Here is a 25,159-nt window from a genome sequence, read left to right as displayed (position 1 = left end):
AGAACGGTCTTTCAGTGCGCAGGAACCCCCCGGGGGTGGAGAATAGCGTGCAGTTCAGGGATGGACACGTGCGGCAGAGATTGGCCCAAGCGAGGGCGCAGGTGGAAAGCGGGAGAGCGCGGATGATACCTAGTGGGGCCAGAGGAGTCTTCCTCTTCTAGGGGCTCCCGGAGCTCGGCGGGCCCCTGTTCGCAGTACAGGAGGTAGCAGAAGGCACACCTGAAGTCAGCGCTGGAGGGAAGGGCGAGGGTCAGCTTCCACCCCTTTCCGCTCTGGAGACCGCTGATGTCGCTTTATGGGTGTGTGGTAACGCGGGCAGTGTAGAGGTGGGAAGGAATGAGAGGAAAATAGTATCACGAGTCATCGAGTAAAAGGCAGTATAAGAAAATATGTGGTGGAAATTTATCATTACTAAGCAAAGATGAGAGTGTTGATCGCGGGCCACGCAGTTGAGAGGGCTTTGCTGAGGAGTTAAACACAGTACGTGGTCTATAATGTGATTTCATCAAAACAGGAAGAGCGGAGTAAACAAATACACATCCTGATGCTGAAGGATGTGTATACCTGTGTGTTCTGGGTGTGAGCAGAATCATGACAAATTAAATTGATTTTTTTTTTCCTGTGGAAACACACAGTAATGAGAGCAGCCAGTGCCTTAATTTAAAATGCAAATGAACTGGCTAGAGCATAAAGTAACACACAATTGACAATATTTTAAATATTAATATCAAGACCTAGATACGTTTCTTAGAATAATGTTTAAGTATAAATGTATAAGCCTGTGGTGAGCTTTAATTCAGGAAATATTTGTGAATTGTGCTCTCCCCCGAATTCATTTTAAGTGAAAATGTGAAAACATGGACCTTTTATGTCGTTGGATGACAAAATGAATAAGAAAAATAAAATAGAAGAAAAATCAAATTATGAAGACTAGCTTACTTACTATTTTGCTAGCGTTTTGTCTTGTAAAAATGTTGATTAGATCAAGAATATGGAAGTAAAACAAGTTTAGATTATAATGGCATTGCAGATTTACTGTTAAGTTACAGATCACAGTCTCTTTGACACTGGAAACCTGACTCAATATAATGCTTTTGGAAATCACGTTTCTCAAATTAATAATCAATTTCTATATATTGATTTGGTATTAAATCAAGTTAAGGTTAGAAGAGATTAATTTCACAGCTTAGAAAGTGCTGAGGGACGGGGTTACTTGGAGGTTCAGAACATTTTTGTAGGCAACATTCCAATAATGCTGCTTAATGCCCACAATCCACATTAATCTGTTTCTTGCTTATTCTCCTCCCCCACAGTCTGTAGGATTTGTCTAAGTATTTATTTTCTAAAATACAGCCACACTGCAGTGTGTCAGGAACAGTCATGGAGCTGTTCTCATCGTTTGCCTCTCCTTTTCCTCCTTTTTACCTTCTGGACCCTCTCTTCCTTCAGAGATGCTGGCAGAGCCATTCCCTAAGGGTAGTTTAGATACAGTGTGACTCCTGTAGTCCCACAGTACTGTGTGTGACATGAGTAAATTGTCATGTTGCCTTTAGAGTGAATGATGTATTTGCCTTAGGAGTTTGGGTCTCATCCATTCTTAACTTGCATTAGTTCCTTCAGGGAGTCCCAAGGTTTCCTGATTTGTACATTTCAAATTGGTTTTTGCAAGTTCTGAATCGACCTCTAACAGTTAACAATGAAAAAATTAATCTGCTTTGATATTATTTTATCTTGAAATTATGTTATGTTTTTATGGGATTTGATCATTTCAGTGTATTTTATCTCTGATTTTTCTTTTCTGTTTCAGTTGTAGCAAGTTTAATCATCCTCCATTTGTCTGGGGCAACCAAGAAAGGAACAGGTGTGTTTACTTAGAAAAATGCTAGTGGAAGACCTCGAATTATTTTGTATTTTCCTATTTTCCTCCTACTGTTAATATTCCAGAATATCTGAGCCTGTTATAATATGTATAATTGATTGGTTTGGCTAAGACAACATTTAAAAATTAATTTACTAATGGATATTATAAGAATGTCCTCTCTATTTTTAGTACAATAGAAAATTGGATGATGGCTCTTTTTAAAACTTTTTTTTTTTTTTTAACAGAAAAGCAAACCACCTCAGAAACACAGAAGTCAGTGCAGTGTGGAACTTGGACAAAACATGCAGAGGGAGGTATCTTTACCTCTCCCAACTATCCCAGCAAGTATCCCCCTGACCGGGAATGCATCTACATCATAGAAGGTAAGGGGAGACAGTGCCAGAGTTAAGAAAGCACTAAGCCAAAACCTGGCCATTTCTGTGCTTTGGATGAAGAATATGCGTATAGGCATTACAAAATTGATCTGGAGATCATGCGCAAAAATATCTCTTGAGTGAATCAATAACTGTAAAACCTGGAATCAGGCTAATTATTGAGATTAACTAGTAATGGGTTATGAATAAGCAAATTCTGTGCAATAAAAACAAATGAACAACTTAGGAGTTTATTTTGCAGTTGGCTTAATTGATTTAGAGTTCTCATGCAGTAGAATGGACGCATAGTTGGCACAATATTGACTAATGTGTAAGTGTGAGAAACTAGCATTTTTTTAGCTCAACAATTAGTAGAATAACTTGCATGTTACATTTCTTTAGTATTATAAATTACAAAAATCGTATTAATGTCAAAGATGAATCTATAATCACATTTTCTAAACACCAATCTGAAAGATAGTTACCTTATTTGTGTTAACAAGTGACATCTCATTTTGAAGTCAAGGTCAGGATTGTAAATTATGACCCTTTATTTCATGACTTTTTTCCAACATGAAAGATAAATGGTGTTGGAAAGAGACTTCTCTTTGGACGTTTCCCATTTACACTAACCTTGTAAACACTTTTTTTTTTTTGAGACAAAGTGAGAGTCCCCTGAGTTCCAGCGATTCTCCTGCCTCAGCCTCCCGAGTAGCTGGGATCACAGGCATACGCCACCATGCCTGGCTAATTTTTGTATTTTTGGTAGAGACGGCACTTCACGATGTTGGCCAGCTGGTCTCAAACTCATGACCTCAAGTGATCCACCGACTTTGGCATCCCAGAGTGCTGGGATTACAGGCGTGAACCATGGCTCCCGGCCAACACCTCTCTCTTAAGTACAACGTTTAAAATGTAGAAGCATTTCATCTGGTGATGGAAGTTTTCAGTATTCCAACTGTTAGTACCTAAATAGCCTAAAACCTGGAAGCACCCACCTTCCCCACCCCCACACACACAGGCAAGACTGTCTTAATGATAAAGATATATGCACTTTCTACTACTTATAAATGGGGACACATTTATTTGATAGATTTTTCAAAGAAGCAGGCTTTCTGTTTACCCAATTTTAAGACTCTATTTAGAAATGATTTTTTTTTTGGTAATTATTGGGCCAAAGATCTTCCCCCACCCTTACTACTTGAAGTTGAATTTTCAGCAAAGATAAACCACACTGTAAGAAGGCAAAACAATTAGCTATGCTATTAAAAGGATAACACTGAAAACCTAAGGTCTGGCAGTGCAAATTCCTTTTACAACTGATAGAAAAGGTACTCGCTACTTGCCTCATAGGACTTAACAATATTCTCTGGGGACTATGTCCCTTCCCGTAAACAATCTAAAGGGGCCCTAGGATTAGTACAAAGTAGTTTGCGACGGGGAAGCCAAAGAGAAGAATACAGGGAAGAAGAGATACTCACCTTCATTTCTGAAGAATGTCCAGGGAAGGCATTATTCTCTACATAGAGCAGTGTATGCGGAAGTTCAGAGCTATGATATGGTTGGGGACCTTCGTGGCGTATCCTAGGGCTTCTGCAGAATCTGAGGAAAATACAGCGGGAGGCTGAAGAGGGAAGCAGTCTCAAAGAGGTACCTGGTATTCCTTCTGTGCCCGCTGGATAAAATCTTGAACATTATGTTGGAGACAATGAGGTGCCATTGAAGTAATTTAACTTGAGGAATAATGTGAGATTTTGATGATGAAGTAACTGAAGGAAAAGAACATAAACTAAGAAACAGTTCCAAAAGTCCAAGTAAATCATAATAAATACTTATACTAAAGAAGCGGCATCAGTGATGGAGTACATGAAAGAACTGAGAGGTATTTAAGAAACTGGATCGCCAGACGCGGTGGCTCACGCCTGTAATCCCAGCACTTTAGGAGGCCGACGCGGGCGGATCACGAGGTTAGGAGATCGAGACCATTCTGGCCAATATGTTGAAACCCCGTTTCTACTAAAAATACAAAAAATTAGCCGGGCGTGGTAGCGGGCGCCTGTAGTCCCAGCTACTCGGGAGGCTGAGGCAGGAGAATGGCGTGAACCCGGGAGGCAGAGCTTGCAGTGAGCCGAGATCGCGCCACTGCACTCCAGCCTGGGCGACAGAGCGAGACTCCGTCTCAAAAAAAAAAAAAAAGAAAAAAAAAAGGATCATGAGTGGCTGGATCAGGGGATCAGAGAATAGGGTATCCTGGGACTGTTCTAATATTTGTTGCTCGATAACTTGTTAGATAGATGGAATTGCCATCCCAGAAAAGAAATATAGACGGAAAAAATTGGTTTAAAGGAAAAATAATGTGTTTAGTTTGTGTTTATGGAGATGCTCCACAAAAAGATTGGATACATGTAGCTCTAGCTCAGTGGAGAGATAGATGTGTGCTGAAAATGTATATATGTATGTCATAAATATAGAGATTGTTGTTGAGATTGTTAGTATGAATAAAATTATCCAAGAGAATATTTGGAGCACTATTTTTCAACTGCTTCTAAAAATGCAGGTGCCTGGGCCTTTCCCCAGGAATTCTGATTTAATTGACCTTAGATAGAGCCCCAGGCACCATTATATTGTAGTAACGTTCCATTGGAATGCCCGTGGCAACCCGGTGTCTTCATCTAAAATGAGAGAACATAAGATGTAGAATAAATTTTCCGGAAAACAACACGTAAGAGAGGGACAGAGTATGGGGAAAAAAGTAATGGAATGAGTAGGAGAAGCCAGAGAGTTAGGCAGGAGGGTCAGGTGCGCACGATGCCACAGCAGCCAGAGTGGATGGGGTCTTGAGAAGCAGGGAGTAGTCAAAGTGCCAGTTGTTAAGGCAAAGAAAAATAAGTGAAAAACAGAAATGCATCTGTTACATGAAGCAATTAAGAGTTTGTTAGTAACAACGATGAGCACTCCCATTGGCATAGTGGAGATGGGTGTTTTTTTCTCTTTTAAAGGGGCAGATTGCACATATTTAATTCTAAAATGAATATTCTGTAGAGAAAGGTAAATTTAAAATAGAAGAGAAAGAGGGATACATAAGTGGTCAGATTTCTAGAGGTATGACCCATTGTGATGAAGAATACAAGTGAGGTCCCAGTCACAAAAAAGAGGATCCCTTTTTGAATGTCAGGTGGCCTAAACATTCCCTCAAAATGGAGGAAATATTCTGTATATATGTGCACTATCCAGGTGAAAGTGCTCATAGTTCTCAGTGCGTCTGAAGATTCTCAAAGTGGTTGAGACCTCTCATGAACTAACCTCAGTGTTAGATCAAATATAACTTACAGAAATGTTAAAAGGAAGGGCAGCTGTGAAGAAAATTCTTGAAGGTGAAGCAAATTGAAGTTGAGAGAGTTAGATAGCTTCAAATAGTTTCTATGTGCCATAATCACTCATTTTTAATCTACCACAATAAGTATGTGGCAAACTTAGTTTTAAAAAGTTATTTCACCACCTTCTAAAATTCAGCTATGTAGGTTTCATTTCTGGTTGTGTGTCATTAACTTCAACATGCTGGACCAAAAGAAAATAAATCGTCCACATACAATGTTGCCTACCAAAAGCCATAATGGCGGAATGTTTCCTGGGGAACATCGAGAGGTTGACTCAGCCACAGAACTTATGAAATAATAAGAGCGAAGGTATGGAGAAGTGAATTCATGTTAGATGGCCATTATTTCTTAGTAGGGGAAATTGGTGAGTGCGTGTTGACAGATGACAGATAGAGTTCTAAGTAAATTAGCTGAGGACTGTCTTCATTGCTCTGTCTTTCCCTAGCCTTACATTATTTAAATTAACCTACAATCCGAAATAATTTGTGTCATCATAAAACTTGTTATACTGATTTATTGTGAAATAAACTGGTACATACGTACTATAGGATGATCATGTATGCAAGTGCTATACTTAGTACTGATACGTAAATGGGTCTAACTCCTTCAGATTTGCCTTTTTGTTTTAAGGCTGACACTTTAAGCATAAAACATGGTTAGTCATTTCTTTGGGTACTTTCAAATTTCCAAAAAAAAGAAAAGAAAAAAAAAAAACCACGTCATTGAAACTCCCTCAAATCTGTCATTATTGTGGTTACTCATTTGTTCACCTTTTTCATACAATTTAGTGATAGATAAAATATTTTTCTTGCATGAGTTATAAATGTCTCTTTTCAATGTATGAGTCTGAAACTTTTTTAGAAATTAAAGATTATTCATAAAATAATTCATTTTAAAAATGAATTGCCTTTAAACTGTTGATATTTAATTTTATACCTGGGGAGCATCAGAGTTACATTTTATTCTGTAGGTCTCCAATTTCCAAGTTATACTGTGTGTCTCAATCTTACATACATTTTTGAAAACCACGCATACCAGAGTTTACATTTTAGGTCATCATGGATGATGTTCCGTGTATATTTAAGAAGCAATGGGGTGTGGACAGCCGCCATTCTGCATAGTTGCTGACCGTAGAGGGAGCAGGCCCGACTGTGCTAAGTCTTAACTTTCAAGTGTCTACAGGGGCTTAGTCCCTGAAAAGGGCCAAGTAGCAGGGAAGCACTCAGAGGGCTTCAGGCAACAGCTGTTTACTAACCGGGATGCATATATGTTGACATTTCAGCAAATTTTATGGCTATTCTGGAGTATCCTGGCTGAATGTAAGTCTGAGATGCCAGAATTTTGGACTGTTTTGGACATACCAGGGGAAGAATGAAAGACCATTAGCAAAAGCATTCATGTGGTGCTGTATAGAGTTGCCAGCCCTATAAAGCTTTCCCTGATTCTTTAGAGAGCTGTAAAAACATTTATGAATATACACTCATTTATAATTTACTCAAAGACTTTTTTTTTTTGGAAATTTTCGATGACAAGTACTGTGCTAAGCGCTGAGAAAGAAGGTGAGTGAGATATGGTTCTTGTCTTTCAAGCTCAGATTTAGAGAGGAGGCTTCTTTAAAGCAAGTCTTTCCTGTGTAAAGAGGAGATAACGTTGGGTATGTAGATATTCAAAAATGTAAGAAAATCCATGAAAGTGTGAAGGAGCTTACTTTCTTAGAAGATAAGAGATGTCTGAAGTGATCTGAGCTCAGGCTCTCTGTGAGGGGATAGGGTCCTGGATGCAGGATATTCTTAACGGATAACGTGTGTTTAATGCATTGATCACGGTCCAGCTGCTGAGGTTTAAACCTGAGAGGGATGTGATCAGGTTTGTGTTGTAGAAAAATTACTCTTAATGTCCTTATATATGCATTTGGATCTGATCTAGACACATGGCTTGGATTATTTGAAAGATTATATTTAATATAACTCTATGCCAAACAATTCTCAAGTGATTTGTGACCTTAAACCTGAGTATTCCCGGAAATATGAGAAAAGAGACAGAAAAATATTCCTTGACCTTCTAACTCCAAGTTAACAGCCTTTCATAAAAATACTGTGCTTTGTTAGTCCTGCGCAAAACGTCAAAATGGTCATCTTGTATCAGAATAATATTTTATGCAACATCATCAGTTTTAAGTTTCACTCCTTAGACATTTTTATGAAAATTGTGTCCCGTAGAATAGTATCATATGCTTTCTTTATGTTTCTATGCATATCATCCATAAAGTTTGAGAGAAGATGTACAAATAACATCTGAAATAGAATCAGAAAACATCAACCTGAAGATGTAAGAAATGACCTCCTAGACACAATCTTTCTTCTTTACAGCCGCTCCAAGACAGTGCATTGAACTTTACTTTGATGAAAAGTACTCTATTGAACCGTCTTGGGAGTGCAAATTTGATCATATTGAAGTTCGAGATGGACCTTTTGGCTTTTCTCCAATAATTGGACGTTTCTGTGGACAACAAAATCCACCTGTCATAAAATCCAGTGGAAGATTTCTATGGATTAAATTTTTTGCTGATGGAGAGCTGGAATCTGTGGGATTTTCAGCTCGATACAATTTCACACCTGGTAAGTAAGTACTTAAAAAAAAAACTTTCTTTTTCTTCCTCATTTTTCTATCTTCATAGTACAAAATCTTGTGTAAGACAACATTATACTTTCTCAGAGAATGTTCCAGTTCTATTTAAAACCAAATCTACAGTGCTTTTTCTTTTCCCTACACAAATTCTGAAAGGAAAAGATGTTTTCCTTAGAACAGCCTGTACTAGAGGTAAAGAGTAGTGACTCAAGGCTCTAAATGGGCATCAGCCACATCATCAAGTGGACTTTTGTTATGATGGAATGTGTAATTGGAGAGACAGTCTGTGATAAGGAAACTATACATAGGAGCTGAATAAACTTGAAAAGACAATTGTAGTATTATAACATATATCCACCAAAATGATCTTTGGGGAACTTGAATCAAAAGTTTATTTGTTCTGAAAATTACCGTGTTTCAATCAAATAGATCCTACTTTAGCAAGTAGTCTGCTCTCTTTTCGGGAAAGCAAATTCTTAAGAGTTTTGATGAAAGGAAAACTGAGACCTGTAACAGCCAAATACTCATTTACAAGGTCTTGCAGAAATTGTGTGCGATTATCAAATTATGCAATCTGTATCAATTTTCCTTTTAACTCGCTAGAATTAAAAAGATCCTGTGTTGGTGCCTGGCCCACTTGATTAAGAGTTACCATTCATTACAATAAAAATAGGTTATCACATTTTTTCACTGCAAGAACACTACATGCATTAATTTAAATGGAAAAATGACTCAAATTACGTAAAGCCTATTTTTTATATAGTTTGTTTTCAGTTTGTATGTATTGTTTTATTTAAGTTAGGCAATAGCATAATTTGAAATATATGTAAAGTTGGTTGAAGTTTGTATTCCATGTTAAAGAAGTAACATCTAAATACAGCTTTGACACTCAGTTAAAAAACTAAAATTTTAAAAATTATTAATATAAGTTTAATGATGACTTTCATTATGACATTATGGGGTATGTTAAATCAAGTATTTACTGTAGCGTATATATTAGCTTTAAGCATTAGAAATGTTTTTAATAATATCACTAAAGGATTGTGGTTTTAATTATGCTTTGCTGATAATGGATTACTCACAGAAATCATGGGTATTTCATGTGCTACAATCGAACTAATTTGAAGTATTCCCAAAAGGTACAAATGTTAGCTTAATTTATTTGTTCAGATTATTAGTGCTAGAGTTGTAAATGGAAAGGTAGGTATTTTTTTCTTAACTGATAATTTTGAATATAACCTGTACCTAGAGACAGTGACATACGGCATGGTCTAGGTTTCATAAGTTATATTTTCATTCTGGGTTTGGTGATCATGAAAATAATGTCTTGGATTTAAAATTGTGGTTTCACAAAGAAGGTAGTGTCAGCTGTCATGCTTTATCAACATAAGCAATGCTGTCCATGTTTCTGGCTCTATTTGAGATGACATAAATGGTGGCACCCAATCTGTCCTTCTAGGTTTTAAAAAACCTTTTTGTTCCCTGGGTTTTGTTCTTTGCTTTTTGTTTCTTTAGAGCCACCATACTGCATTTATAGAATGAGATTTCACTGCTGCGAACAACTGAATCAGAACGGAACTCTTGGAGATTTTTCCATGAAGTAGGACAGGTTAAGGATGGGCTGAGGCTTCTGTTTTTACTCAGATCAACTAGAGCAAAACTTCTGGGGAAACCTACATTTGGCATATGAGGGAAAGCTAGGACCATAAAAAGGAGACTTGGAAAACTTACATGACAGCAAAAGTTGACATTGTGTGGCCCAAGGCCATTGCCTGAGTGACGTAACCATCTACACCTCTTCTAGAAAGAGGCAGTATTAAGGAAGCCAATTACTTATTGAAATAGGAAGTGGGAAGGGATTAGTAATAATTTAGATAGCATTTAGGGAATCTGAAGCCAGGCAGGCTATAGTTGTCATTTTGGATTAATTTTTATTTAGTAGTGTCATTCAACTGGTGACCTGGGGAAATTGAAGGAGGAAGAATTTCTCAAGTCAGCTTAATGATTTATGTTATAAAGCGTTGCGAGAATTGCCAGGGCTCTGCAGTGGACTCACGTTGGAGATAAAATTCCGCCTACCAATTCATCTTAGAGAGATGATGGTCTCCAGGACAGCTGCGAGGAGCTCTGAATTTGAAACCAGATCTGACTTCCAGTTCTGGCTTTTCTTTTCTTTGCATCACGTAAATTTTGAACATAGTCCTTTATATTCTCTCTCTCAATATTTTAAATTATAAAATAAAAATAATATTGAGCAACTCACAGAATAGTTTGAGACAATTAACAAATGCATATTTATGAATTTCTTGAGTGCCTGTAAGATCTCAACTATCGATAGCTGTTGTTTTTGTTAGTTTTATCATGTGCTTTTTAAAAACAAAGCATGCTTGGTACAGGTTATTGGGAAAACAAGTGTCTCAGACTTAAAAACAATTCCTGAAATTTTTAGGTGGGTGCACAAAATTCCTACCTATACTATGTCACTTTTTTTAGTCTATGAAATTTAGTTACTTTAGATGAGCCCAGATTTCCAAGTAGGAGTTGTAGTTATTTCTAATGTCAGTCATAGAAAATGTCAAGGCAGTAATAGCAGCAGAAAGGCCTGGTGGTCCCTATTATTTTAATGAATTTATCACAATCTGGAATCTAGATGTAATCTCGCAGTCTCAGAAACTTTATGTAAACACATTGAGAGTGTACCCATCTCTTAGAAATGAATCACATTTGCCAAGCTAACAGGAATGAATATACATATATACACAATATTTATACATATGTATACATACTAAATACACATATACATTTTCATTAAGAATTCTGAGTATTACAAAGTCCATTTCTTCCTGCAAGCAAACATACCTGGGTGGACAGATTATAATCAAAACACTTCAGAGTAGTATGGAATCCAGGTATTGAAGTTGAGATGTACAGCATGCATATTTCATAAATATTGAACCAAAGGTTTGATAATTCATCTTCCTAACACAGGTTATTTCTTCCAATGGTGGTTTAGCCTCCACACAGCCATGGGTCCCGGTGTCCAGTCTCCTGGTTCCATCTTGCCTGACTGGCAAACTAATTTGTGTAGGCTTTTATTGCCAAAATTTTTTTTCTCTTTCCTTGTATCTGAGTCTATGACTTTCTTTCCTACTGAACTTAAAATAATAGCCTTTCAGTCCCAAGCTCTTGCTGTTGATAGTAGCTGTGCTTCTGAATTCCCATTTGTACGTGGGAACAGCCCAACTGGAGGTCCCGCACGGATGTGGAGGATACGGAGGCAGAGCGAGGGAGAATAGAAATGGGCTTAAAGGAGGCCCTTCTTTTTCTCCTGGCACATTTTGATGAATCCTCACTTTCTGGTTTGCTGACGGTTATTTTTACAGACTGTGTCATTACCCAGGTCCACAGTGCAGCGGTGAATCACCTAGGATTATAGTCTAGCATGCATAAGAAGGATTGTGAGATTGAGCAGTAATCAAGGAGAAATCAGCTGGTTCAAATCCTGGGTCTGCAAAGGATAAGAGTGAGGCTTGTAGAAGGGCCAGGGGGCGCAGAGCCTTGTGCGCACCCCGTGGATGATGCCCTGAAGAGTTCTCTTCTTTCTGTGTACTGAGCCTCTCCTCTGCAATATGCTATCCCAGTTCAGAAAAAGAAATAAGTGCAGAATCGCCGAGAATGTTAAAAGTTACACCACGGAATATTTGATAGCTCAAACAATTTAATAAAAAATAGAAGACATATCAAAAGTGTTTATTGTAATAGAATTATATTGTTTTCTCATTTAAAAAGAGTCTTTAAACAAGTTTTAAATCAAGTTTGGTATATAAAATTAAATGACTAGAAAATATGTTGTGATAAAAGCAATTTAAAACAATAACGGTTACCTCAGATAAGGGATAGCAGGAAGAGGGGAATGAGGAAGATTTGAGAGGCCAAGATGGAGTAAAAATTGACTCAACTTTATTGATAATGCTTTAATTTTTGAAAAGAATAAGATATTTTGGTATTACTTGTATAAATTATTTAACATCAAAAACAAAAAAATAGAAAAGACTATACTTGATAATATTTAATGAATTTTTAGAAGAGGGAATACCACTTTCCATATTTCACAGACTTTTTTACTCAAACTAAGAATGCCTTTTGAGCAGAATATAACACTTCCCTGCAGCCAACTGCCTTGCCTAAATTTTCTTTGCACTTGAAAATGTAAGGAAGAAAATGTAACAGTATCTACTGTACTCCTCATTCCACTGGCATGACCCAGGCCATTCAGATGCTCTGCTCCTGGAGAAGGTGGCCCTTCCAGTCTCTTTAATGACAGGTATCTTTTGTTGGTCTCATAATTTACTTCCTCGTGGGGAGATTTTCTGTCATTTACAGACATAGAATGGGATGTTTATGGACTTTTCCTTTTTCGATGATAGTTTTCCTGTACTAGTTTTAAGGAACAAAGTTACACACATCCCACTGGAGAAATTGAAATTAAGGAATAGACCTCAAAGTACCAAATAGGTGAGGACTGAGTTAGGCATTGACATTGAAGTGAGTGGAGTTGTTAAATATATTGAAATTATTACGATATTTTGTACTTAAATAGCACCTTTCATCTGGGGAGCTCAAAGTGTTTTAGGGACTTTCTGCCCAACTCCTAGCCACCTCTCAAGCTGCGTGCTTGATGGACTTCAAAGGCAAAGGGAGAAACACACTGCACTGCAGTGATTTAAATGGAGTGTTTTAAACGGATTTCTATGCATATTAAATGAAATATATTATTAAAATAAAGTATTGTCATGGATTTAATGTTATTTCAAATATTCGGTGCAATATTTTTCCTGTTTGGATCAGAAATGTGAATATATGTGTATTAACCATTTCGAAAGTTTCTAAATTTCCTTAGCTAGATAATCAGAGTTCTGATAGGTGCTCTGGTAAGAAAGAAAAAAATCTTCGTATTATTTATTCAACAACTAAAGTTTCATTTAAATTTTGCACAAAAATATGAAAAATTAGAAAGTTTTAAAGGCTGAGATTAAAAGAAGACATTTTTCTTTTTTTTTTTTTTTTGACATCTCACTCTGTTGCTCAGGCTGGCGTGCAGTGGTGCGATCTTGGCTCACTGCAACCTGTGCCTCTGGGTTTCAGTGATTCTCGTGCCTCAGTCTCCCGAGTAGCTGGGATTCCAGGCATGCAACTCCACGCATGGCTGATTTTTATATTTTTGGTAGAGATGGGATTTCACCATGTTGGCCAGACCAGTCTTGAACTCCTGGCCTCAAGTGATCCGCCCACCTCAGCCCCCCAAATGCTAGGATCACAGGCGTGAGCCACCACATCCAGCTAAAAGAACTTCGATTTTTTTTTCCACATAAAAATAAAAGATTGAAAAAATTTAGGTCAGTATGTGTTGTCTTTTTAACTATGACTTGGTGCAAAAGTACTTGTGGATTTGCCATCACCTTTACCTTTAATGGCAAAACGGCAGTTACTTTTGCACCAACCTGAATGTTCTGTTTATACTACTGACTCAAAATATTCTCATTTCAGCCCTAGCAGAGGCTCTTAAATGGAAAAGGCAAGGAGCATAATCACATTTATTCTTGAGGCATATTTTTCAAGAAATGAATTTAAAAACTTGAAAATCACAGAGAATCACAGCACTGAGAAAATCACCAATGTGTGACAAGGTGCGGTGACTCATGCTTGTAATCGCAGCACTTTGGGAGGCTGAGGCGGGTGGATCACCTTAGGTCAGGAGTTTGAGACCAACCTGGCCAACATGGTGAAACTCTGTCTCTACTAAAAATACAAAAAAATTAGTCGGGTGTGGTGGCAGGCGCCTGTAATCCCAGCTACTCGGGAGACCGAGGCGAGAGAATTGCTTGAATCCGGGAGGTAGAGGTTGCAGTGAGCTGAGATCATGCCACTGCACTCCAGCCTGGGCAATAGAGCAAGACCCTGTCTCAAAAAAAAAAAAAAAGAAAAAAGAAAAAGAAAATTATCAATGTCTTGATATTTTTGAATAATCAAGATATTCATGTGAAGGTGATTTCTTCCATCTCTCACTTTTCTGGCCAGTCCATGACTTGGCTGATCTTATCTGTATAATAGTGGGCTCAGGAGGAGGGATGAGGAATGAAGAGAGACAGAAATCTTGTTTGGTCTAGGTGGGTGTTCAGGAGAAAAGCTGAGAGTGGGAGAGAAAATTTCCAGGATTAGCTGCCATCTGTGCAGAGAATACTGAAAGCAGTGGCAAAGGAAAAGGAAGATTTTTAAGAAGTTTCCCATAAAGAAAGAGTGTCTTCCGGCCGGGCACGGTGGCTCACGCCTGTAATCCCGGCACTTTGGGAAGTTGAAGCCGGCGGATCACGAGGTCAGGAGATGGAGACCATCGTGGCTAACACGGTGAAACCCTGTCTCTACTAAAAATACAGAAAAATTAGCCGGTCGTGGTGGCATGTGCCTGTAGTCCCAGCTACTCGGGAGGCTGAGGCAGGAGAATCACTTGAACCTGGGAGGCGGAGGTTACAGTGAGCCGGGATCATGCCATCGCACTCCAGCCTGGGCCACAGAGCGAGACTCCATCTCAAAAAGAAAGAAAGAAACAAACAAACAAACATGAAAAGGAAGAAAGGTGTCTTCCTCATCTTGTTTCCTGGAGAGGTGGAGAAAAGAAGAGTACTTAAGTGTGTTTATATTTATTTATCGGCTAATCGCGGGACTGTGTTTTAAATAGAGTACATCTGAGATTGGAACACATGGGGTCCTAGATATATTTCCATTATTGATATATGTTTTCCCTAGATTAGAAAAGACCTTGGAATTTCTTTCCTTCAACCTTTCTACTTAAAAATCAAGAGAGCAGAGTGCTAGAGAAAATGTGTGGCCTGGGTTCATGTACTCTGTAAATATTAAATTACTACTTGTGTATCAGTTATATAAGCACGGTGCTGATACACCTTCTACAAAGTGTTGAGATTATAACTTTAATTACATCACATATTGCAAGTAATTTTAGTACGGTTATATTAAGAAATTTAATTAAGGGATAATACTATATATATCACCCACGTTTCACCATTAATTGATACATGATTTTAAAATTCATCTTCTCCATGTTGTTTGAAATGTTTTTCCACTCGCAATGTCCAAAGAAAGGATGGTTTTTCGTCTCTCCTTCTACCTCAATTGTAAAATTGTGCCTTCTCAACCCATCTGAGCCTAAAGTGCATGATTCATTTCCTGTTCTTCTCAAATACCTATTATTACTGACATAGTCTTCTGTGTGTACTGTGCTCTCATTAGTTGAAACTTGTGGCTCACATGTTAAATACTCAAGGGGAAAACTTTAGTTTATTTCTCCTAGATCTCCCACGAATTTTGTTTTCTTTCTTTCTTTTTTTCTTTTTTTTGAGGGAGTTTCGCTCTTGTTGCCCAGGCTGGAGTGCAGTGGTGCAATCTCAGCTCACCACAACCTCCTTCTCCCGGGTTCACATAATTCTCCTGCCTCAGCCTCCCTAGTAGCTGGGATTACAAGCATGCGCCACCACGCCAGGCTAATTTTGTATTTTTAGTAGAGACAGGGTTTCTCCACGTTGATCAGGCTGGTCTCGAACTCCCGACCTCAGGTGATCCGCCAGCCTGGGCTTCCCAAAGTGGTGGGATTACAGGCGTGAGCCACCATGCCCGGCCGATCTCCCACGAATTTTCCTGCTCCCTAACACCCAGGTTTCTTTGGGTTTTTCCTGTGATGCCGGTTCCTTTTGCTCACCTCCCACTCCATCCCTCTATTCAGGGCTGCTGATCCCAGCAGTACACAGGAAAGACACTCAGTTGCGGCACAGAAATGAGCTCGTTCCATGCACATTCAGATTCCCCAGAGCAGGGCTCCATCCAGAAGTGGGACTGTTGGCTAATCTACAAAATGCTGTTTTATGGAATGGTAGAGGCCTTGCTTGGGTCAGTCCTAAGGTTACCTCTATGTCGAATCCCATCACCAAATGACCAGCACCCACACCCCTCACTAAATTTCCCTAAATTGTATCACTTGACAAGAGAAAAACTCAAGAAACATGACAAAAACAAAACATATGAATAATTCTTACACTCAATCTCCATTTTGAACTTTCATGCATCTCAATGTCTTTAGTTACTGGGCTTCTTGGTAAAATCTCCTGAAATCTCTGACTAACATTTAACTCATTATTGTATTCAAGAAACATGCTTTTCAAATTACTAAAGCCCTGTATATTTTTCCTAAGAAAATATTGACAAGTCTATTTATTCTCCTAAACATTTCCTTTCATAACAATTTGCAGACAATTTGAGGCTTATTTTTATTTAATTATTTGAAAACTAAATCAAGGAATTATAAACAACGCACAGTGTTCTTTGTCTAGACCAAAACATTTTTCCTACTATATTTTATAATTTGCATGCCATTACAACTACTTGAGTATAACTCATGTTAATATTCTTAAAGTGAATGCACAGAAGACCTTGATTTCTACTAGGTGATATTAGCTACCTATACTTATTTAACAACTGTTTATTGATCCACTATGCTAACACTGTAGAAATATAGTATCTGCAAGACCCTAGCTTTCATACAATGAGTTCATAGTCTGTTAAAAACTAGAAGTCATGTATAGTAGCTAGATAATATACCCTCCCCACAAGATGTCTATGTCCTAATTTCTGCAATCTATGAATATGTCAAGTTCTATGGCAAAGAGATGTGAAGGTGGAAAGTTGTATTAATAACGCTAATAAGCTGACTTTAATAAAGGGAGATTATCTTGGATTATCTGGGAGGACCCAGTGTAATTACAAGGCTTTCTCAGTGTGTAACGAAGGAGGCAGTAGGGTCAGGATCGGGTGATGGGATGTAAGAAAGACTCCAGCTGCTATTGTGGGCTTTGAAGATGGATGAAGTGGCAGCAAGCCAAAGAATGTGGACAGCTTCTAGAACGGAAAAGACCAGGCATGACTTGTCTCCTGCAGCCTCCAAGGAAAGGAACACAGCCCTGCAAATGCCTTGATTTTTAGGCCAGTGAGACCCATTCAGATTTCTGACATCAGAACCAGAGATAAATTCCTGTTGTTTATTAAGGTTCTAAGTTGTGGTAATTGTTAAAGCAACAAATAAGAAACAAATACTTGATTTTATTTCCTAAAAGTGAAGTGCTACAGTAAAATAAATAAATAAAAACCTTAAAATTTGGAAATAGTTTTGGAATTAGGCAGTTGGCAAAAGCTGGAAGCATTTTGAGAAGCATGTTAGAAAAACGTCTATATTGCCTTAAACTTACTGTTAGTAGAAATATGAATCTTACTGACTCTGGCACAAGGACACAGAAGGAAGTGAGAAGCATGGTAGAGAAAACATGCATGTCTTAAAGAATACCTAAATCTTCATCAACAGACTATTTGTGGAAGTATGAAGTTTATAGGTGCTGATGACGACAGCTCAACAGAAAATGGAATATGTGTTTGGAAACCGACGGAAAGGGTATATCTGTTATGTTGAATCAGAAAGCTTAGTAGAATTATATCCTGGAGTTACATGGATAAATAAAAAAGCAGAACATTATGCAATTAACTTGGATATTTAACTTTAAGGAATTTATTGTCAATTAAAATGTAAGCCCCTTGGATGAGATTGGAAAAGCATGCCTTAGAGAATAAACTGAGCTGGACAACTTTTTGCTGATCCCCTAGAAAGATCAAAAGATCAGAGAATTCAGTCTCACAAAAGGCTCTTTGAAATGATTAGGAGTGTGACTCATAAAGCTCTTCAGTCAGTCATCTCAGCAGAATCCAAAAATAGGATGAGATTATCTAGAAAAATAAATTCTATGAAGAAAATCTTTGGCTAATGGAGTGAATCTGAGGACATACACAGGAGACACACATGGTTCTTGAGAATGTTACATCAGCATAAAGGTTGCCATCTTGAACTAAAGGAGACAGATATAAAGATTGAAATGGAAAAAGGGCGTCAGAACTTTCAAATGCCTACAAGCAAGAAACATTCTGATGTAACTATTCAGCTGCAGGTGTGCTACTGTGTCAGTAGGCTGACTCAGGAGGCAGAAACCTCAAGTCCACAGGATGGGGAGTTAAGTCCAGAAGGTAGAGCTCAAATGACAGAGTACAGTCTCAGCCCTTGAAACCAACTGGAATTTGTCAACTGTATTTCACAACTGCTTGGAACTGGTGAATTTCTTTCTTTCTTTTTTAAATTCTTCTACTTTTTCTTATTTTGAGCAGGAATATCCATAGATGTTATTGTTTGCCTGCCCTAGCATTGTGTTTTTGGAGCCGGTAACGTATTTCTTGAATTTTATGGTTCAACGATGGAGAGAAATTGTGTCTCAGAGTGGATCATGCCCAGAGCCTCACTCATACCTGATTTTAATGATGTAGATGGTGTGATGTGGGACTTTTGAGCTGATGAAATTTGGACTTTGAGTTGATGCTGTTGAGACTTTTGGGCAACATGGGATGGGTGAATTTATTTCATCTGTGGGGTTGATATGAATCTTGGTGGCCAGATTTAGGATTGGTAGGAAGAAAAATGACACATAATGGTGTCTGCATTTTAAGTCTGGAGCCTGTGAATATGTTATGTTACATGGCAAAAGGAAATTAATGTTGCCATCAAGTTGACTTGATGATAGGGACATTATCCTGGCTTTTCTGGGAGGGCTTAGTGTAATATAGGCAGCCTTCAATATGGAACAGGGAAGTAGAAGTGTCAGTGCCAGAAGGCACAGTGTGAAAAAGACTCAAATTATCTCCGTTGGCTTTGAATATGGAAAGGCCCATTAGCCCTGGAATGTGGGAAGTCTCTTGATCCTGAAAAAGGCAATGGAAACATTCTCCCCTAGGGCCTGTAGTAAGGAACACAGCTCTGCTAAAACTGCGATTTTACCTCAGTGAGATACATTTCAGCCTTCATATCACTTTGAGGAGTGATACAGAATGTAAATAAACAATGTAAGGTTTTACTGGCGGGATGGATGGAGAACATAATAATTTGGGTCTACCAGTCCAAACTTTGAAAATACCTTCGTTCCAAATGCACCAAATGCAGGATACACAGTTCTCCGTTCTGGACTTTCCTACACTTAGATTAAAAATCTATATCTAGATAACTGTATGTGTATATCTTTTTATATCATCTGATTTTATATGAATGCCATTTTTATGCATAAATATGGCTAAAACCCCAACAGAATAACTTGCAATCCTTCCCAAAGATGTGCATGGGACAGTGGCGTTTTTGTTTATGGCAATAATAGCTATTTGTAGAACCTGGCACTCTTTAAGTCTCTGCCTCTTCATGGCATATTTGCCTGATGCCTTTGCTTCAAAAGAGCTATGCTGTCTGTTCTCACTTGCTCAGCTGGCTCGCTTCCCACCATTCCACAGCTCTGCTGACTTGCTTGAAATTCAGCTTCAATGTGTCCTCATGGCATTTTCCCTTTCCAGCTACCTTCAGACACCTCACTTCCACTATACTACCCCAAGAATCACAGAGTGATTACACTAAAGTATGACTGTTCACAATCAGCAGGGCATGTGCCCACGAAAGAACTATAGTTGACTTTTTAAAGCAGGAGGATATATTAGTCATAAATATGTCACTTCTCTTCAGTTTTCTATTCATCATACCCCAAATCAGAAGACTGTTCTATTCCCTGGGAACTTTTCTTCAGAAATTTGCACTTCAAAGCCCCAAGAGTTTTCTGTAAGTAATTCAGAGAGAAATGCAGTTTTACAGGTGTGATAACAAAAATCAGTGCAACCTTAAAACATTCTCTGACCTCCATTTTGCTTGCCCATGCAGTCTGAAAGGAATGCGTACTTCCTTTGGCAAATTTGGCGCGCAAACAAAGTAGAATTTGTGGAATGGTCAGTGGCTGTCCTGATGAAATAGGAAGGCACAGATGAGGGTTGCCATGGCAATGATAAGTAAGATCTAAAACAGGGAGAATTTCCATGGGCATAAAATGAACTGGCCTTTCAGAGATCTGCTGTTGTAAATAATAGGTTAACTGGTGGGAAAATTATTTCTAGCTTTTTTGCATGTGCACACGACTTTCTCCTAATAATTATCCTCAAGTAATATTTGCGTCTCAATTTTAAATAAAAAAAGATTATAAAAAATACAAATATGCTTATTTTCTGTTTATAAGTGTTTTACCTTTGACATTATTTCAATTTTGTCCATTTTATTCTTTCTTTCACTTACATAAGCAGGGGCTATGCATCTTTTTTTTTTTTTTTTTGAGATGAAGTCTCACTCCATTGCCCAGGCTGGAGTGCAGTGGCATGATCTTGGCTCACTGCAACCTCCGCCTCCCAGGTTCAAGCAATTCTCCTGCCTCAGCCTCCCCAGTAGCTGGGACTACAAGAGCACGCCACCATGCCCAGCTAATTTTTTTATTTTTTTAGTAGAGACGGGGTTTCACCATATTGGCCAGGCTGGTCTTGAACTCCTGACCTCGTGATCCACCAACCTTGCCCTCCCAAGGTGCTGGGATTACAGGTGTGAGCCACAGCGCCTGGCCGCATCTCTTTTATTGACAACTCCTAGGCTGTGCCTCTTCCGTGGTCTCCTGCTTGCTCCTCTTGGCTCTGAATCAACATTGTATCTTTTGACCCAATCAGCCCCAATCTTTATTTTTTTGGTTTGCTCTCACATTTTCTGGAAAAAAAATCCAGATACAGTTTCTATCTGAACTGTTTATGAGCCTTCAGCATAGGAGATATGTAGTGATTATACGAATAGACAGGGTATTTAGTTTCCTGTTAAACTTGCTGGCACTGACATTTATGTTCATTGTGCTAGACTTTTCAGTCTCTAGCTTGAATTGGAAATAGCTTTCTATTCTAACAACAATGTATATATTCTCTTCTAGACTGCAAAGTAATACGCCATACGGGCCAACTCTTAATTTAAGACAATATGGTTATAAACATGTGATTTGCTCTGTTGTTTGCAGTATCTCACATTTAGTGTATGGTTTGGATGAAATATTCTTTTATACCATGTTCTAGAAAAGTTTCTCAATGGTTTGAAGTTATTTTCACTGTAACCTATACTTCCCCAGAAGGGAAAAATATTACTAATCATTTGAGGCCATACTTCACTATACACATTCCACTAAAAATAATTTTGTTTGAGTTTTGCCATTAAAATATGTTACATGATGCTCGGTTGTTTTGAGACATACCGACCAGATGCCAAATCATTGTTGTGGTCTATTTGTGTAGGTCTTCAGTTTTTCATATTTGTATAAACTTAGATTTTTAGTTTCATATAATATTAAATATTACTATCATATATCATTTATTTTTCTATACTGTATATGTTATATATACAATAGTTGCATGAAACATAGTTAAACATGGACTACAGTGCTAGGTTGTCTGAGGTGGAATTCTGGCTCAGCCACTTTCTGGCTATGACTTTGAGAAGCAGCAATCGACTTAATCTCTCAGAGCTCCAGATTTCTCATGGGATCAGCACTTGACAGATAGCATTACGGATTTTTCTACCTAATGATACAGTCAGGCTACTTATATTACTTCACAGGTGGTCAGAGGAGATCACATTGAAACCTCTGCTTCATCATTTCACAGATTCATTCAACAACAAGTTATTAACCCATACTTGGTCATTAAATTATTACTGTACACGAAATGTTGAGATGTTAGAATGGTTGAGATGCAGCATCTGCTCTTGAGCTTACAGTGTGTTTATACCCAGTTTGGTGAGCGCCATGGCATGTGCGTAATGTGGGGTGCACCTGGAGGAGAAGTGGGTAACACTTGATGTCACGTAAGACCTGCGCTTCAGTGCTGCTTCCCACAGAGCCCTCACTGTGTCCTCAGGATGGATGAGGTGTATGACGTGCTCACGTAGCCACAGCTCCATCACACCCTTGTGAAGTGCACTGCAATCAAACATTCTTTCTCTATATGGACACCAAGCTTCCTGAAAACAAAAAAACAAACAAAACCCAACAACCTCGGTTTACATCTTTAAATTTCCAGTGCCTCATCCGTGTTTAGCCACAACTGATGCTTAATGAAATTTACGTGAATGACTATCTAAATGAGTCAACGAATGAATAAATGAATAAAATGAAATAAAGCATGTAGAATGAGTGAGACGCCAGATACGAAAAAATCTGTTCATGCGTATCTGGTAGTCAAGACCATTTGAAAAGTAGGTGTGTAACTTTGAAAGGAGAGGAGGTTAGGTAAGACTGAAGTCTGATTCAGATTGCGAACAACTCTGGAAATCATGCCAGTGATTCACAGACAATTTTAGAAAGTGTGGGAAGTATATTAATGTTTTAAATTGAATAGTGATGTTTGAGACCTCCATTGGAAGAGTGCGATGTATCAGAATGTGGATGATTGAGTAGAGAGAGAATAAAGGAACAGAAAAATAAGACGATTAAAATACAATTAAAAATGATGCAATAAAGTGTTAGATGCAATCTTACAGTAGTGTCTGTGACAATGTAGTGAAAGAAGAAACTTGGTATCAATAAAATTTAGTGAGATGAGGTCTATGTGTTGAGAAAGAGAAGTAGAAATGACTGTGGCTGCTGTTCTTAGTAATTTGGTGGTTGGTTAATGTCATATATTTTGCTGGAAAAATAAAAGAATGTTCTGTTTACTTTTAAAGATGTTTCAAGAGACGTAACAATGACATACCTTTGTGAGCATGTCAGATATTTAGAACTGAAACAGAGAATAGTGACCAGAAAAGGTGGAGAGAGGAGCTTGTTGGAGAGCTAAGTACAAAACTGCAACTACTAAGACATCCACATATTAAAATAGAACATTATATGAGTTTGAGCTAATACTCTTATCTGAGCAAATTAGAACACAATGTTGTGTATTTTGGAATTTTACATTTTATTCAGTCCTAGCCTCTTATCTTACAAACAATCTTAGCAAGTTACCAATTGGCATCAGTTTTTTGGCGGGATAGGTAGACTGACCCTAAAAATACGCTTTATATTTTAAGGTAAGGGAAGAGTTTTTCTTTTGTCCCATGCTTGCAGCTTTCTCCTACAGAGGGACGTTTTTTTCTGAATTATGGCGGTAGCTACTTTCCTGAGGCTGGTTACCAAAAAAGGAGCTTTCTTGGTCTATTTCTGAAGGGCACAAGGGTACACATGAGCTACACTGCATATGAAATGACCAGATCATATACTAATATTTGGTTTAGTAGTTCATTTTTTTTCCTGTATAACTTTGTCATGCTTCCTTTTAGGAATGGCCTCATTTATTTCTACCTACTTTTGAAAATATCATAGTATCTCTATTATCAGGATGATTTCAGATATCCTGCAAGATTTGAGGAAATATATTTGGTTCAGCTTTTAAAAAGGAGGGTGGTAGAGAAAAGAGTAACTTTTTTTCTATTCATTATTTCCTTGTCATTTAGACAATATTTGCTTCACTCCTTTATCTGTTGTTTGATTCTCTCTGCTAGGATTTACACTAATTGCAATTGCAAGCCGTAGCACAGTAAAGTTAACAATATTAATGACCATTGACTACAATTTAAATGATTGGCATAAGAACGGGTAAAATATTTTGGAAAGCATTTTTGATACATATTCCTACATGTTTACAAAAATAACTTCTTTCTTATCAAGCATGTTTGGTTTTCTTTATTAGATTAAAACATCCCCTCCCAAATTTCCCCATAAAATTTTCCAGCAGAATAATATGTGATAAATTAGGTACTCAAAATTAATTCAAGTGAAATAATGGTATAATGAGGCAGTGATTTCTGCTTTCTAAAAATGCCATTATAAGAAATTCATCTTAATAAAAATAATGAATTATTGAGCTCTTATTATATGCCAAGTATTGTTCAAAGCACTTTGTACGCATTGCTTCATTTTAGTTTATAGCATACCTATGAGGTATGCTATACCTATGAGGTGTGCTATACCTATGACGTATTATTGCCATCCTTATTTGGGATTAAAAGACTTAAAATGTTTAAATGAAGAACCCAGATTCATCTCTCTAGCAAAGCTGAGATTTTTACACGTTGAGCTATCCCATTGTCAACAAGTAAATGCCTGTTGGCTTCAGGCTTAACTTCTCAAAGACACCAATTTGTTCTATCTTTGTGATTCTATTGGGGTGATTTCAGTTGTTCTCAGTGATTCTAGAATTTATCTTTGCTTTATGCTCTTAACATCTTTGATACAACATTAATAATAGTCCGTATGTCATGATTTAAGCAAAAATTTCCCCTGGATTTACAAAACCTTAATTATGGTATTATTGACTTCATCATTGGTGGCATCATCATCATCATCACCATCGCCATATTAGCCATCAAAAATAATAATCAATATTAGCAATAACAGTGCTTATAAATTATATCCCATGAGTGTATTCGAAACTCGTAACAATAATATTCTTTGTTGTCATACATATGTATACATATAATATATAATATTTACAACAGGAAAATAATTCCCTCAATCAATGTGTTGTCAACTAGTGGAAAAAAATGAATAACAGTTTCAAATACTGAGGTAATAATTGACTTCAGCCTTCTTTATTTTGAACATTTCCCCCCACAGGCACTACTCTGCATTTTTGCATACCTTAAAACAATTAATTTTGAAATAATATTAAACTTACAGAAAAGTTGCAAATACAGTGCAGATATCTTCCCTCCCTCTCAGGAAACTTCTGTATACATTTTATTTATTTGTTTTACTAAGTGGAAAAATAGCATCATTCGGCTTTACCTTTTCATAAAATTTCAGAAAGAGCTAAATGTCCTTTTTCTTAGTCACATTTCCTTGGCCATGAATTTCAAGGTGGCACAAGCCCTTGGTGTAGTTGTTGCTGGCAGG

General features: G+C 37.7%; 1 protein-coding gene across 10 annotated transcripts in view; it reads left to right on the top strand.

Moving 5' to 3' along the window:
* Positions 1 to 25,159, top strand: part of NETO1 (neuropilin and tolloid like 1) — a 125,099-nt gene that overhangs the window by 360 nt on the left and 99,580 nt on the right. For 6 of the 10 annotated variants that reach the window (XR_008621933.1, XR_004667670.2, XM_008952675.3 and 3 more), the window contains exons 2-4: positions 1,808 to 1,861; positions 2,107 to 2,244; positions 7,982 to 8,230. Coding sequence is in view for 7 of the 10 variants with exons in the window: in XM_008952675.3 (XP_008950923.1) it covers positions 1,808 to 1,861; positions 2,107 to 2,244; positions 7,982 to 8,230 (441 nt within the window). In the remaining 3 variants the exon portion in view is untranslated. Of the gene's footprint in view, positions 1 to 163; positions 300 to 1,807; positions 1,862 to 2,106; positions 2,245 to 7,981; positions 8,231 to 9,755; positions 23,991 to 25,159 lie in introns of those variants that run through there. The other 4 variants (XR_004667671.2, XM_057300477.1, XM_057300478.2 and 1 more) reach the window with 2 other exon arrangements.

This window comes from Pan paniscus, chromosome 17 (genome assembly GCF_029289425.2).
Source record: "Pan paniscus chromosome 17, NHGRI_mPanPan1-v2.0_pri, whole genome shotgun sequence".
NCBI lineage: Eukaryota > Metazoa > Chordata > Mammalia > Primates > Hominidae > Pan > Pan paniscus.
This window is presented reverse-complemented; position numbering and strand designations above follow the sequence as displayed.